The following is a 17,264-nucleotide window of genomic DNA, read 5'->3' on the forward strand; positions in this document are numbered from 1 at the left end:
AATACATTGAAGTTTATATTCTACATAGTAATTGCAGACACATACAGCACCCCATTAATATAACAGGTTATGTAGAGTAAGACAGCCTCTCTGTTGTCTTCCAGGGAGCAGCAGCCAAACTGAAAAGACGAAGAAGAAATGTATGTTATAGCAGCAGAAGAAGAAGAACAAGCCTTGAGGTAAATCCTAAATCGGATCTGCTAGACTGGTCGACGTAGTTAGGGCAGTTAGAGTTCGGCATGAGGAGTGGGGATTGGTTATGGATAGGGTAAGAATACCAGGGTAAACCAATCAGAAGCAGAATAAGGCGGACCACGAGGCACGTCCTTTGACGTCTAGCGGATCCGATCTAGCATCTTGACCACAACAGGATCTTGTTCTTCCTGTTTACAAATCTGAAATTGAAGTTCTGTCAGCTGGAGGTGGAGAAAGCAAAAGGTCGCAGGAATGTAAGCTCCGGGTCCTACAGGATGGTTTTCAAGGAAATGGAAGAGACAAGGTCACTAGAGAAGTTTGTAGACTTATCTTTTACAGTTTTGTACTATTCGGTCGTTTGCGTCATGAGAAAATGTAATGTCAGACTCTGTTCAGATATCTCGTAACGTTAGTTAACGCTAGATGCTACCCTGCTTAAGCAGGATGTCACGAGTTGTAGGTGCTGTAATTACGGCACCTACAACTCGTGACACCCGTTAATAACGTTTTATCAAACAACAGGTTAATTGAATTGAATACCTCATCTCACTGTCTGTTCTTCTATTAAAATGACAGAAAATAGACAAAGTTGCGGAGACACATCTACAAGTAAGTTTTTATACACAAAAAGAGAGAAAAAAAACATTAGAATGTCAAAGATGAAATTATGTTACCTTGAGTTGTATACTAAAGAGAAAAATAAAGCACCACACATATTCTGATTGATATTTTGGATCTGTTGATGTCTGGTTGCGTGTATTTATTTAATAAATTATTAGTCTATAACGTAATGTGTTATTTAGGTACTTTTGAACTTCTAAAACTAATTTATTTATGAGTTTGACCATTTCATTCATGAATATATCATTTATTTTCTAATATTTTCAATTTGGTTCTACACAAAAATCCCATTATTGTGATTAAATCCACAAAGCTGATCACAAAAGTGCTGAACCATAAAGCAATTATATAATTTACTTAATTTAAGTAAATAATTTCAAAACTTATTTTTAAAGATCTTAAGTCTTTTAACCTTGAACAGCATGTTAAGTAACTGTCATGTTCCCAAATTTCCCAACTTCTCAACTTTCCAACACGCCGTCAGTTATGAGTCGTTACTTACTATTCACATGCCTAAACAAATCATTAATGGGAAAGCTGACTCTTATGTAGATCCACATTCCTTCTGTTCACAGCAGGATATGTTTCAGGGGTTTCAGGGTTCACCTGACCAGCCTTCGATTATAAAGACCAAAGAGATGGTCATAGATTTTAGTAGAAATAAAATAACAGTTCCTCATTCCAAGATTAATGGTTAATTAGTAGAGCGGGTCTCAACCTACACACTACACTGATTTTTAATGAACGTGTATGGAATAAGTTTAGGAAACTGCAACAGAGAATGTTCTTTCTTAGAAAGCCTAATCAATTTAGAATAGACAGTCACATTCTTCAAATGTTTTATAAATCTGTTCTGCAGTGTTCTCTCCTTTGGCTTAATCGGCACTTTTGAAAATATGCATGTTCAAGATCATAAGAAATTACAGTGTTTGATTAAGACAGCCAGCAGGATCATTTGGATTGTCGAAAATTGCACTGGATACTATTTATATTTCTTACTGTATGTACGTTTGCATGTGTTGTATACTGCATCGTACGTACTGACCATATTTTAAAGTGTTGTGTTTTCTTTTTCTTTTGAGGAGACGTGTAAGACCACACAAATTTCCCCTTGCAGGATAAATAAGACTTACTTTTACTTTTGACTTTTGTTGGGGCCCTTCTATAGACACTGCGTCAGTCAGCAATGTGGGCTGTTTAAATAGTGCCTGGAATTCTTTTTGTGTACAGACACAAAAAGAGTTTGTGTGTTGGTGTTTTGTGTTGGTTTGTCAAGTGTTGGTCTCTCTGTTTTATTGACTTGTGAAGCACTTTGAACTTATTTGTGTACTTACTTTTAACAAGGTCCATTTAATTCTGTTTCAAGATGGCCTGTGATCGCTAAACACGCTGTTTTAAAAGTACATCATAATTTCTTATTTTATTATTTGCCTGCTTTTTCATAGCCCTTTTTTCAGAAGACATGTTACAGTAGGACACACACAGCTGTGAAATTGAAATTAATGATCACTGTCAACTGTCATGGCTTACTGGGACATTTTATTAGAACAGAGCCATCGTTAATTTTAACATCTGTACTTTTCCTACTATAACTCAAACTGTCTGCTGTGAATAAGGCCTACCGTATCTTCTCTGTTTGCTCATTCTGGTCTATTTCTATACTACATACTATATACACTGGCCTAAAGGATTATTAGGAACACCTGTAAGATTTCTCGTTAACGCAATTATCTAATCAACCAATCACATGGCAGCTGCTTCAATGGATTTAGAGGTGTCGTCCAGGTCTAGACAATCTCCTGAACTCAGAATGGGAAAGAAAGGTGATCTAAACAACTTTGAGCGTGGCATGGTTGTTGGTGCCAGACGGGCTGGTTTGAGTATTTCACAATCTGCTCAGTTAATGGGATTTTCACGCACAACCATTTCTAGGGTTTACAAAGAATGGTCTGAAAAAGGAAAAACATCCAGTATACGGCAGTCCTCTGGGCGAAAATGCCTTGTTGATGCTAGAGGTCAGAGGAAAATGGGCCGACTGATTCCAGCTGATAGAAGATCAACTTTGACTGAAATAACCACTCGTTACAACCGAGGTATGCAGTAAAGAATTTGTGAAGCCACAACACGAACAACCTTGAGGCGGATGGGCTACACCAGCAGAAGACCCCACCGGGTACCACTCATCTCCACTAAAAATAGGAAAATGAGGCTACAATTTGCAGAAGCTCACCAAAATTGGACAGTTGAAGACTGTAAAAATGTTGCCTAGTCTGATGAGTCTCGATTTCTGTTGAGACATTCAGATGGTAGAGTCAGATTTTGGCATAAACCGAATGAGAACATGGATACTTCATGCCTCGTTACCACTGTGCAGGCTGCTGGTGGTGGTGTAATGGTGTGGGGAATGTTTTCTTGGCACACTTTAAAGCGTTTAACGCATTGTTTAAATGCCACAGCCTACCTGAGCATTGTTTCTGACCATGTCCATCCTTTTATGACCACCATATACCCATCCTCTGATGGCTACTTCCAGCAAGATAACGCACCATGTCACAAAGCTTGAATCATTTCAAATTGGTTTTTTGAACATGACAATGAGTTCACTGTACTAAAATGGCCCCCACAGTCACCAGATCTCAACCCAATAGAACATCTTTGGGATGTGGTGGAACGGGAGCTTTGGGCCCTGGATGTGCATCCCACAAATCTCCATCAACTGCAAGATCCTATCCTATCAATATGGACCAACATTTCTAAAGAATGCTTCCAGCACCTTGTTGAATCAATGCAACGAGGAATTAAGGCAGTTCTGAAGGCGAAAAGGGGGTCAAACACGGTATTAGTAGGGTGTTCCTAATAATCCTTTAGGTGAGTGTATTTTTCTTTTCCCTTTGCTTGTGTTCTGCTGTTGTTGCTTGTGCACTATCCTGTGCTTGCTGTTTGTTGCTTTGCTTCTTTATTCATTAAAGATTTGTATTTTATTATCTCTATTTACAGTTTGTCTGTTAATCAATGGCCATTGTCCTTGACACAAAAATGTATAAATTAAAAGTTACTCCACAAGGTATTTATGTTTGCGCAACATAACTTTACATCACACATATTCTCTATTATACTTCCAATACTCTGTCCTCATCTGTATAAGTGCTACACAAGATCATTTAGTCACGATGCATTAAAGTTAAAACTGAACCTGTGTATAATTCTTATTTTTTTTACACTGCAGTCCTTTGTTGGGCAACCAGATTTCTGGGCAACCACATGAGGACCCAGACCTTCTGTCTCCAAACCTGAGGCCGAGACACCAGGAACTGATCCCGACACCATGTGGACCGGTGAGCTGCTGTAGCAGAAATGAAACAAACATGAGTCTCGAAAGTAGAAGTTAGTTCAGTTTCTGTTCTATGGGTGTGATGAAGGGCTCAGATGTCATCTAAATAATCATTAAATTAATTTCAAACCATTGAATAACGATGTCCCAGAAATCCCTCTGCCCTACTTAGGGCTGGGCAATATATCGATATTATGTAGACCGATATGTGAGGCTAGATATTGTCTTAAATTTTGGATATCGCAATATCGTGATATGACACAAGTGTTGTCTTTTACTGGTTTTAAAGGCTGCATTACAGTAAAGTGATGTAATTTTCTGAACTTACCAGACTTGCTGTTTTATTATTTGCCTTTACCCACTTAGTCATTGTATCCACATTATTGGTGATTATTTATCACAGGTCTCATTGTGTTAATATTTTGTGAAAGCACCAATAATCAACCCTACAATATTGCTGCATTATCGACATCGATGTATTTGGTCAAAAATATCGTGATATTTGATTTTTTTCCATATCTCCCAGCTCTAGCCCTACTGTGTTTATATTGTCATGACTTGCAGACACTTCCAATCTAAGTGTTGTCTTTATCACAGGTTGTTTCACATTCTTTGTCCTCTCCATCTCCACCCTCGTGCAGATAAAGCCCTGGTCGGAGCTATCATGTCTGCTCAAGCTCTACTTCTGCTTCACCTTAGCGTCTCTGCTGGCGCTGCTCGGCCTCACCCTGTTCAGCATCTACAAGCAGCACATGGACACGGATGTATTTGATGAGGACAACTTCACTGTGTCTCTCATCCAGTTGGTTGGAATCTGTGAGTAAAATCACTCCACTAAAATGGCAGACAGCCATGTACAGCCAATGTCTTTTCAAGTCCATTTAATACCACGCCCGACTAACAGCCAGTCGCACTGTTTGCAAAAAGCAGACGTTTTTCTGATGTAATCATGTGATGGAAACTGTGGAAGAGATGGATGCAATGGCTTTAACCTTGCATTTCCCCCAGATGGATTTACTGTCCTTATCTTCTACAGAAAGAAAATAGCCATCTGCTTTATCTTTTACCAACGTGTCTGTATTGATCTTTTTTTTGCAGTGTTTTACTTTTCTTAATAATGGATTTGCTGCTGTATCACTTCCATCATTCTACAGTTAAATTTATACAATAGCCACAACTGTCATTAAATTATGTTTACAACTGACAATTATTTTCCTTATTGATCAATCTGCCAATTATCTTTCTAGATTAATCGTTTGTTGTGGATGATCAGACTAAGTTAAGAAACCTTCAAATAAAACTTTGGGCTTTGGTAGCTTGTAATAGACATTTGTTATTGTTAATGACATTTTATACACCAAGTTAAAAAGATCAGTATCAGGACCATAATAAGTAGGTATGTACCGATCTGACTTTTTCAGTTCCGATACCGATACCTGAGATTTGAGTATCGTCCAATACAGAGTACTGATCCGATACTAGTGTTTAAAGGTCCTATGACATGCTGCTTTTTGGATACTTTTATATAGGCCTTAGAGGTCCCCTAATACTGTATCTGAAGTCTCTTTTATATAGGCCTTAGTGGTCCCCTAATACTGTATCTGAAGTCTCTTTTATATAGGCCTTAGAGGTCCCCTAATACTGTATCTGAAGTCTCTTTCCTGAAATTCAGCCTTGGTGCAGAATTACAGCCACTAGAGCCAGTTCCACAATGAGCTTTACTTAGTCTGTGCCATTTCTGTGTCTGTAGCTTTAAATGTTATTGAGGAGGATATAGGGGGGCAAGGTGGAGAGTGGGGGTGTGGCCTTGACCAACTGCCACTTTGCTTGTTTGCAAGCCATGATGTCTCTCTGTTTCTCATGGGAGGGCCAAATTCTCTGGGTGGGCAAAGCAGAGAAAGGAGAGGTAACCTTTCCCCTTATGACAACATAAGGGGCAGATTCCAGATTGGCCCATCTGAGCTTTCATTTTCTCAAAGGTAGAGCAGGATACCCAGGGCTCGGTTTACACCTATCTCCATTTCTAGCCACTGGGGGACCATAGGCAGGCTGGGGGAACTCACATTAATGTTAAAAAACCTCATAAAGTGAAATTTTCATGCCATGGGACCTTTAATTAATAAGATGTATGCCTCACTGTGTGGAAGTGACTGGGATCATTCCTTCATCAGACTTGCTTTAAAAAAAATTGCTTTTCTAATTTTGTAAAACAAAATGTAACAAATATATTTGCTAAATGGACTGCATTTATATAGCTTTTTTATAGTCTACTGACCACTCTAAGTGCTTTACAACTAGGGTTGTCAGCATTAACGCATTAATCGCGATGCGATTAAGGGTCGAGCATAATGCGTTAATTTTTTTTAATCGTATTAATCGCATGCCGCCATTTATTAATTTATTGTCACTTCACTCGGCTTTGCATTGTGCCTAACAGGCTACTATTTTGCTGTACTTCCTCGTAACACATCCTGCTGCTGCAGGAATAGCAACGCTGATTTCGGTGCCTCATTCTGGTGCCTCATTCTGGTGCCACTGATATGTCTGCACTTCTCTCTCATGCTCTGAAACAGACGTTACAAGCAACAGAAACATTGCTGCACGTGACGCTAGTTAACACTATACTCAACAGCAGCTAACGTTAGCCTACCACTAGCTAGTAGCTGGATTAAACACGGTTACAATGCTGACAGCTAACACTAAACGGTGTAAAGTGACTGTATTTCACTGTAGAGGATTCAACACCGGGATGTAACAATCTGCAGCTGCCGTTGTTGGAAAAACACAGACGTGCGTTCATTGAAACTGGTAATTTACAGCCTCGTGGTGCATTCAAAGTTGTTGTTAAATTTAAATGTGTGACTAGATTAAATATATAATAAACAAATACAAATCTTAAAATCAAGTTCATAAAGTCACTTTCTTTGCATTCATTTGATTCCCAATCAAGATACACTGGTAAGAATGGCTTTCCATTGTTAATATGTACTTAAAAACTGTTATGAAATGCAAAATAATAGAATTTTAATCATGTGATAAAACATGCGATTAATCACGATTAACTATAGAAATTCAACGATTAATCGCGATTAAGAAAATGTAATCGTTTGACAGCCCTATTTACAACACATACCAACATTCATACATACACACACATTCATACACGATTACTAGACATGCGTACCTCCATGCCACCCCGCAGATATGAATGTACTGAATTGTTTATTATTTAAATAATACAGAATTGAATGAAATACATCGGCCCCATTGTGACCAATACCCGATCCAGCTATTTGAGTCAGTATCGGCTCGATATCCAATATTAGTATCGGTATGGTGCATCCCTAATAATAAGTATGAAATATCAATGGACAGTGCATCATAAGGGCTTTACAGTCAGACATACAGAGATGATGGAGTGTGTGAGCATTAAAGAAATAAAAAAGTACATGTAAAAGAGCAATGTGAAAGTGTAGCTATTCAAAGAATACATTATTGTAATTAAGTGACTTTTGTTGTATGTGAGCATTGTTTGGTCTGTCCCCCGCAGTGTTCTGCATCTACTACATCAGCCGGGGTGTGTTGCAGGAGAACAGACAAGAGCTGGTGGTGTTTGTGCTCAGCGTGTTGGGGGTGATGGTTCGATCTGTGGTCAACTTCTCCGTGCTGGGGCCAAAGGGCAAGCAGGAGCTGCTGGTAGGTTGCCCTCTACTGGCCTCACTGAGAAAGCACACTGCACCAAGACAGTTTTATAATGAATGATCAGCTATCTAATAAATCAGGAAGCCTCTATATATATGTGTGTGTGTGTGTGTGTGTGTGTGTGTGTGTGTGTGTGTGTGTGTGTGTGTGTGTGTGTGTGTGTGTTCTTGTTTAACTATATTTGTGGGACCACAGTATACTTGTGGGGTCCAGACAGCTTTGTGGGGCCAAAATGTTTGAGGGTTAAGACTTGGTTTTAGGATTAGGGTTAGAATTAGGTTATGGTTAGGGTGAGGGTAAGGGTTAAGGTTAGGGTAAGGGGCTAGGGAATGCATTATGTCAATGAAGGGTCCCCACAAAGATAGTGAGACACACTGTGTGTGTGTGTGTGTGTGTGTGTGTGTGTGTGTGTGTGTATTTGTCTTTGAAATATCTCAAGAACCGTTCATCCGATCTATTTCACATAAGGCAAATGTCTGTGATTACTCCACATTTTAATTGTGATATTTTGTGAGTAAATTCTGAATCTGCCACGTCTGTCAGGTAAATGTGGTAGGACAATGTTTTTCTCTGAAGTGTGTGTGTGTGTGTGTGTGTGTGTGTGTGTGTGTGTGTGTGTGTGTGTGTGTGTGTGGGGAGGGGGGTGTCAGTCAGTATAGGCAAATAAAAATTCCAATTAGTCTTCCTCCAATACTTAAAGCTCTGCTTCTTCTTAAAAAGCATTTCATTCAATCTTATCTTCCACCACCTGATGTCACTATTGTATGTACTGTATCAGTCACATCTGACTGGATATCATGGCTGCTGGTTGATGTTTGCTGATGATGAATCATCTACATTCAATATTTGCCTTCATATGGGGAAAATTAACTGATGGTAAATTGTGAGAAACAGATTTGGCTTGTGCGGAAGGAGAAAACACCAGTCATTTACATTCGTATTTCTCTAGTTGGAAGAACTAGTGCGGTCCCCGTTCAAAATGTGCCTGTTTGGAACTATGAGATTGCTTGGTCTCCTGTATTGCTGCTTGCAGCTTTCTTCAGAACCACTGTACCCCAAAATAACTTACAGAAGGTCCCCAATGCAACCCAACTGTATACTATATACTGACTGTGTACTTCAACTTCAGAGGAAAACATTGTACTACTACATTTACCTTACAAAGACATGTTCCTGGTTTTGTTTTGTTGCAGATTCAGACTTTACTCACAAAGTGTCACAATTAAAATATGATGCATTGCTATTTATTAAACTCTCATTTAACTACAGTCGGTCAGTCAGTCCACCACTTTGGTCCGGTCTGAAATGGCTCAACAACTATTTCAATCAGGAGAGACTTCATTGAAAGGTGAAAATAAGTTTATTCATCACAAGATGCACAGAGCTGAAATGTACAGAGTCTAGACTCCATCGCTATGTACATTTTATAAGGAATAGAGAGGCCATGAGTAGGCAGGAATATCCCCAATGGAATTGAGCTTAATTAGATGGATTGCCATGGAATGATGAAATTAATAGTGGTGATCCTCTGACGTTTCCTGTAACAGCACTTTATCCAATCCATCCAATTTCAGTTATCCAATTCATCCAACACTTTGATTTATGTCGCAGGTTCGCTTTGTGTGCATCATGTGTCTGGGCGTGATCCACGTCTTTTGCACCATGCTGCTCTTCCGGAGGCCCAACATGATGGCATTCCGTGTGGGCGGGGCCTTGGAGAGCCTCCAGGAGCAATACTTTCTGCTCAACCTGTGTTTCTCCATGGTGACCTTTGATCTTCAGGCTCAGGTTCATGTACATTTCTTTATACAAAATGTGTCAGACAACCTCCACAGTGCGGACACACACATATACACGTATACAGTGGTGCTCATAAGTTTATGAACCTATGCTAAAGTTGACTAAAAAGAGGAATAAAAAAATAATCTTTTGGAAATTGATCTTAACGCCTTATTAAAAAAATTAGGAAAAATCCAACCTTTCCAAACACAATTTTCTTTGTGAATGAATAATGTATCGTAAATAAATAAATGTTCTTCCTTAAAATACAGGGGGCATAAGTAAGTACACCCCTATGTTAAATTCCCATAGAGGCAGGCAGATTTTTATTTTTAAAGGCCAGTTATTTCATGGATCCAGTATACTATGCATCCTGATAAAGTTCCCTTGGCCTTTGGAATTAAGATAGCCCCACATCATCACATACCCTTCACCATACCTAGAGATTGGCATGGGGTACTTTTCCATAAAATCATCTCTCAATGCAAATCAAACCAGCTATTAGGCTAACTGAAATAAAACCATGCCAATCTCTAGGTATGGTGAATATTTTTTTTATTCCTCTTTTTCAACTTTAACATGGGTTCATAAACTTATGAGCACCACTGTACATTTACATACGTGTGTGTGTGTGTGTGTGTGTGTGTGTGTGTGTGTGTGTGTATTAGGACTGGTCTGGTCTGTGCTGAGCTTTAAAAGTAAAGGGGTCACGGTGCGGTGCACGCAGCCGCACGCAGAATACACGGTAGGTAGGTTGATGCAGGTAATGTGGGAACAAGGTAGCCTATTGTGATCTATTGCCTTATGGGAAAGTGCATCGTCAGTGTTCGTACAGTGTTCATTTTTATTTTCTAATGAAAATAGTTTACCAATTTGCCAGTGGGTACAATGTTACCTCAGTCCCCAAGCAAGAGGCTTTCGTCTGTATTTGAAACTTGCACTACTGTCTGTTTAAAATGTCTGTTTTTTTTTCACTGTCCAGAACTGTAACTGTAACCGTAACTTCTGTGTACAGTTACACCCCTAGTATATACTTTTTTATTATACTATGACTTTTTATTTTTTTTATTCTTATGACATATTATAATATGACTTTTTAAAATACATTTTTACAACATACTATACTATGACTTTCTTAAACTTTTTTATGACATACCACACGATGGATTTTTTATGACTTTTTTTGACATACAATATGTCTTATTCTTTTTATGTTTTTTGACATACTATACCTGGATTTTCTTTTACATTTTGACAACATATACTGACTTTTTTTACATTTTCACCACGTACTTATTCTATTTTTTTTTTTTTGATACACTATACGATGACCTTTTTATGACATACTATACTTTTTTTTTTTTTTTTACATTTCATGATGTACTTTACCATGACCTTTTTATGGCATTTTTACGACATACTATACTATGACTTTTTTATCACATTTTTTTTCAACATACCATACTATGACTTTTCAATGTTTTTTTTCGACACACTACTTTTACTGTTTTCAACATGAATTCTTTGGTGGCACAGTGGCTTGGTGATTAGCACTGCTTCAACAGGCAACCAGCAAGAAGTCACTGTAGACTCTGATCCAGGTTCTATTCCCAGTCTGGGTTGGCCCTTTTCGTGACGTTTTTTCCCAACATTTTATTATTTTTTATTTTTTAATTTAACCTTTATTTAACCAGGTAGGCCGTTGAGAACAGGTTGTCATTTGCAACGGCGACCTGGCCAAGAAAAGCATAGGCGTGCAAGACAACAAATAGTTTCACATTCAATACAGTACAAGAATACAGAATACATGTTACATAAAGTGTAGAATAAGTGGGCATTACAAATGCCGGCACGTAGTGAGGTGTAAGTAAGTAGGTAAGTAACATACAATACTATTACTTTTTTTTTATGACTTTTTTAACATACTATACTATATGTATGATTTTTTTCGACATACCATACTATGACTTTTTAATGTTTTTTGACTTTTTTCAACATGCTATACTATGACTTTGTTATTGTTATGTATATATGATTGTGAGTTGTAGTTTTTCCTGTTTTATTTTGTAGTTTCTCTCTCTCCCATGTCATGTCTTGTTTTACTTCCTGCCTTGTGTTTTCCCGCCTTTGTGATTGTCTGCCCCACCCTGATGTGTTTCACCTGTTCCTGAGCCTTGTGTCACCTGTCCCTTGTTTCACCCTCGTTACCTTGTGTATTTATGCTGCGTTCATGCCACCTGGGAATAACAGGGACCGCCCCCGTGGTTACGTTGTTTTTCCGACTGGCAGCATTCACATGGTCGGGATGCGTGTTCTTCTTCTTCTGTTATATTGGCGTTTGGCATAACAAATTGTTGCGTGACTGCCACCAACGGTTGGCCGTAGCCTAGAGCATCAGGTGTGTGAAAACATGGAGACCACAATAACAAAAGATTTGCTGCTGTTTTCTTATGCGAGCATACAAACAGCACATGGACAGGTGTTTGTTTGTGTTATCTGCAGGACAACGGATGGGAAAGGACACGGATAATGTGTTTTTTTTTATACATGGGCCTATTTATGAATAATTTGAAACATGTTATGTCTGTGTATGTTTCTTGGCAGAGGCGTTTGTCCTAGAGATGTTCCGATACTGATACCAGTATCGGTATCGGCTCCGATACTGCCTAAAACGCTGGTATCGTATCGGGAAGTACTGGAGTTTATGCACCGATCCGATACCACGTAATAAAGCCCTAAAGGAAAAAATATGTTAAAGTAGTTTATTTATGTTCTTTTTCCGTTATAACTGACTGTCAAACTGGAGAATCAAAGAACGTTCTGTGGCATTCATGTTTCACAAAGAGTTTAAACTGAGCCAGATCGACAACAAAGATAGAAATAATATCACATCCATACAGGGATAGTATACAGTTCTTAAAACATAATAAAATATATGACACACTGGTATCGGATCGGTACTCGGTATCGGCCGATACACAAGTTCAGGTATCGGGAAGCAAAAAATGGTATCGGACCATCTCTAGTTTGTCCACAATAAACAGTTTATTGTCATTGAAATATGTTCAGTGAACCAAAGTTGCCTATATCAAACGTCAGTTGTCAACAACGCGTCACCAACTGGGAAACTCGGTTAGCAAAATCCAGCCCGAGTTTCCCACCTCAGATTCCCACAGGAAGTGACGTGAATGATGACGTTTTCACTCGGAAAAATGTTTTTCCGATGTCTATGAACGCAGCATAAGTCTCTGTGTTGTCTTTGTCTGTTGTCAGATCATTGTATTGTGTGAGTGTTTGTGTAAGTCTACCCCTTTGTCTTGGTGTTCCAGTTTTGTGATTCCTGATCTTTTGGCTTCCTCAATGTTTTGGAACTATTTTTGCCTACTGTCTTCAGGAATCTTTTTGTTGTATCGCCTTTTATTTTATTAAAACCTCAAGCTCACCACTGCCCTGCTGTCTCTGCATTTCTGGCACCACCATTTCTCTAAATCTTGGCAGTTATCACTTTTTTCTACGTACAGTACTATGACTTTTTTCGACATACTATGACATTTTTATGACTTTTTGTCAACATACTATACTATGCCTTTTTAAAGTTTTTCGACATACTATACTATGACTTGTTTTTTTTTTTTTACTTTTTTGACATATCCTAGGATTTTCTTTTACATTTTTACGACATATTCTGACTATTTTTAAAAACATTTTTCACAACATATTATTCTATGACTTTTTTTTTTACACGTTTACAACATACTATGCTATGATTCTTTTTTGTAACTTTTTTCGCCATACTGTACTATGACTTTTTTCGACGCACTATACTACGACTTTTTTTCGACATGCTATACTATGACATTTTCATGAAAGTTTTTGACATACTATGACTTTTTGTATGACTGTTTTTAACATACTGTACTATGACTTATTTTCAACATACTATACTATGACATTTTAATGACATTTTTCGACATACTATACTATGACTTTTTTCGACATACTATTCTATGACTTTTTTTACATACTATACTATGACTTTTCATGACTTTTTTCGACATAGCACACTGACATTTTTATTACTTTTTTTTGACATACTATACTATGCCTTTTTTCAACATACTATAATATGACTACTTTGAAACTTTTTTTGACATACTATACTATTACTTTTTTGTGACTTTGACATACTATTCTATGACTTTTTTTTCGACAAATCTATACTATGACATTTTCATGACATTTTTCAACATACTATACTATGACATTTTTCTGACTTTTTCTGACATGCTATACTATGCCTTTTTTCGACATACCATAATATGACTTTTTTATCACTTTTTTTCATTTGCAAAAAACATACTATGTTTCAACATACTATAATATGACTATTTTTAAACTTTTTTTTCCGACATACTATACTATGTCTTTTTAGACATACTATACTATGACTTTTTTCGACATACTATACTATGACTTTTTTATTACTCTTTTCAACCTACAATACCATGACTTTTGTCACTTTATGCTTTACTTTATACATACTGTGACTTTTTAATTGCTTTTTTCGATATGCTATTCTATTACTGTTTTCAACATCAAGTCTTTTGTGCCACAGTGGATTGGTGGTTTCCACTGCTTCAACAGGCAGGTAGGTACTGCAGACTGTTACCCAGGTTCAAATCCTAATCCAGGTTGGGCCCTTCGTGAGATTTTTTCGACATACTATACTATGACATTTTTATGACTTTTTAACAACTATACTATCACTTTTTTCGACATACTATACTATGCCTTTTTTATGACATACTATACTGTAACTTTTTTACGACATACTATACTGTGACCTTTTTCAACATACTATATATACTATGACTTTTTTTGACATACTATACTATTACTTTTTTGTGACTTTTTGACATACTATACTATGACTTTTTTTCCGACATATCTATACTATGACATTTTTCAACATACTATTCCAAGACTTTTTTCAACATACTATACTATGACTTTTTTGACATACTATACTATGACTATTTTATGACTTTTTTCGACATACTATTCTATGATAGTTTTCACATAATGTACTATGACTTTTAACATTTTTACATCATACTATACTATGACTTTACATGTGTTGGTACAAAATGGCGAGCCTTTGTGTGTGATTTTAGAGCAATAGGACAGAAACAAACTGAAATACCTCTTCAAATGATCTACTTCTTTATTACTGACATGTTGTTGGTTTGTTTCAGTTGTGTCTGTGTATCGTGATCACCACTTCGGACTTGGCCGTGTCTGCTCCCAACAGCATCATCCTGGGCGTCGGGGTGGTGTGGGCCTGCCTGACCGCTGCCGTTGGGGCTGTTGCAGTAAGTGCTCTTCATCCATCATCTTCACTAGAAAAACGGCTCTTCACACAAAGGGACCATAAACTAAAATATCATACATGATGCATTCCATAAACCATCAAGAGTCAGTGGTCGTAACTTCTTCTTGTTTTTCAGGTTTTAAAGGAAGCCAAGAAGTTAGTTTGGGTCTTCATGTTGCTGAACCTTCCTCAACTAGCCTTCTTTGTTTATCTGATTTACACGGTGAGCTGCCAATGAGTTTTCCCTGAGATCAAATATTTCAGTACCTCTGAATCTGTGTGAGTGCTTTTACAAATACTGATCGATGGATGTCATTTGGTCATTTTAGAACACTTTTCCTAAAAAAAAGTCGCAAATATATAGCTTTATTAAAAAAATAGGCTCACTTATTTCCTAATAGAGCTGGGCACTGTAATTTTTAATCAAACATTACTCAAACAGGCGTGACAGTATGTTAGGGACTATTTTAGCATGATAGTGATGTGAGATTGATTCAAAGTAGTAGAAGTTTTCCCAAGGGAACATTACAGCATATTATCTGTTGCTGTTATATGAGTTTGGCATTGCGTATATATCATTTGTGTACATTCAGAAATGGATTACTGCAGGAAAACAATGGTTTGCTTTAATTACAGGTGGTGTTGACATGGTACCAGGATGGCACGTACACCGTGGAGGCAGCTGCCGTCACCGGAGCTTTGATTTCACTGGTGATTAAAGTGGTTTTATTCTGGGGCCTCATCAGACTGGTGCACAGCTTCGGCCAAGGCCTGAGGGAGAGGAGTGAGTATATACTGTCTGATGTCACTGCTTTTTCTTTTCTTGGTTTTAGTCCTTCAAACGTTACTCTGAGCAGAAGACAAAACAAACGCTACATCGGCAGAATTTTAACTAATCTTTGCAGATTTCTAAATATCCTAAACTACTTTCCTCTTTACGTTTGTCTTAATCACATCCCTGTATCTTAGAAACCTTTTACCGACAGTACTGACCTTAACCTTGTTTATGTTGGCTGGAAAGCGGCAGAACACCAAAATGTTTTTTTTTAATGTTTTTTTTTTTTTGCAGTGTTTGCACCCAGCAAGTGATGAAACATCCGGTGGGTGTGGACCAAGGACAAAGCTGCATGCTGAGGGCCTATGGAGTTAATATTTATATTCAACATCAACTCCACCAATCAGTCAGCTTGACTTCCTAATTTCTGCCTAAAGTGCTTTATACTGTATAGATTTTTATTTTAGCTAACACTCCTTTGGCAGTGTGCCTATTTCCAGGATGTAAAGCATCACAACTGAAATGACATCAAATGCCTTTTGTAGACTGGATTCATAATGGTTTTTAATTTTTAAAGTGGCCAAAGGAGCTTTAATCATAAAGGTCTTTTTTGTTTCCTTCCTGTAAATTACATTCAATGTTGACTGACTTTGCTTTTTGAAATTGTAATCGTGAAACTTAAACTTGTGATTTGCATTGTCTAAACACTGGAATGTTTTTACTTACCGGATACTTGATTTTATTCTTTTTCTTTCGCACCTTAATGCACTTACTCAAGTCTTTTTTTCATTCAAGGTTCTTAATAAAATATCCAAACAAGATTGATGTTTTTGTTGCTCAATAAGAAGTGGGGGAGGGAAGTTTTTTGGATGCATCGTTTCTTCCCTATGCACAGTTTCATAGAACTGGATTTACATCCAGGTAACTGTTTTTTTTATTTTTAGTGGATATTGTGAACAAATTGCATGACTTCTACCACATTTCCATGATTTTATAGCAAACATGAACCCAAGGACTGGTTTCAGGTGTAAAGCACGTTGATTAAACAGGAGGATACACACTTCCTGGTTACATGAACTCTCGGTTTATTGAGGTGTTATGGAAAAAGAAATAGCAGGATTTTTATTAGAAACATTAACAAACTTACCGATACAAAAGTCAAGAGTTACAAAAGTGAAAAGCACTTTGAGAGAAGAATTGACAATGCTTCACAGAAAAGAGAAGTCTTTTTGCAGAACTGCAGATTACTGGGATTTACCAGTTCAGCCCAACATTGGAAACAAACAATATCCGTGTACATTATCTGTTTTGACACAACTTCATCTGGAAATTAGACTTCAAGTTGTCCTGAAATTGATTTTGAATAAGCTTTGGCTCTATTGAAATGTACAAGTACTTCTGACTAATTACAAGCTGTTGAATCACCGAGTTAGAGAATCAGAATTGCTAAAACACTTTTCATCAACAAAAATAATTAACTGAAGAAGGTA

The 17,264-nt window shown here is 37.5% G+C and overlaps 1 protein-coding gene across 1 annotated transcript; it reads left to right on the plus strand.

The window, feature by feature from the left end:
- The first annotated feature begins 355 nt into the window (after positions 1-355).
- On the plus strand, positions 356-16,595 carry LOC144520638 (uncharacterized). The gene is made up of 9 exons (XM_078254507.1): positions 356-511; positions 4,043-4,151; positions 4,789-4,963; positions 7,698-7,843; positions 9,461-9,637; positions 14,884-15,000; positions 15,136-15,222; positions 15,636-15,783; positions 16,069-16,595. Exons 1-9 carry the CDS (start codon positions 471-473, stop codon positions 16,086-16,088), a joined length of 1,020 nt encoding a protein of 339 aa, XP_078110633.1. The 5' UTR covers positions 356-470; the 3' UTR covers positions 16,089-16,595.
- The last annotated feature ends 669 nt before the right edge of the window (positions 16,596-17,264 follow it).

The sequence above is a fragment of the Sander vitreus genome, chromosome 7 (assembly GCF_031162955.1).
Source record: "Sander vitreus isolate 19-12246 chromosome 7, sanVit1, whole genome shotgun sequence".
NCBI lineage: Eukaryota > Metazoa > Chordata > Actinopteri > Perciformes > Percidae > Sander > Sander vitreus.

Excerpts from the sequence above, each read along its gene's own strand:
- LOC144520638 (XM_078254507.1), top strand. The coding sequence starts at position 471 with ATGGTTTTCAAGGAAATGGAAGAGACAAGGTCACTAGAGAA. Across the intron at positions 15,223-15,635 it reads TTGTTTATCTGATTTACACG|GTGGTGTTGACATGGTACCA; the intron begins GTGAGCTGCCAA and ends CTTTAATTACAG. Across the intron at positions 15,784-16,068 it reads CCAAGGCCTGAGGGAGAGGA|TGTTTGCACCCAGCAAGTGA; the intron begins GTGAGTATATAC and ends TTTTTTTTGCAG.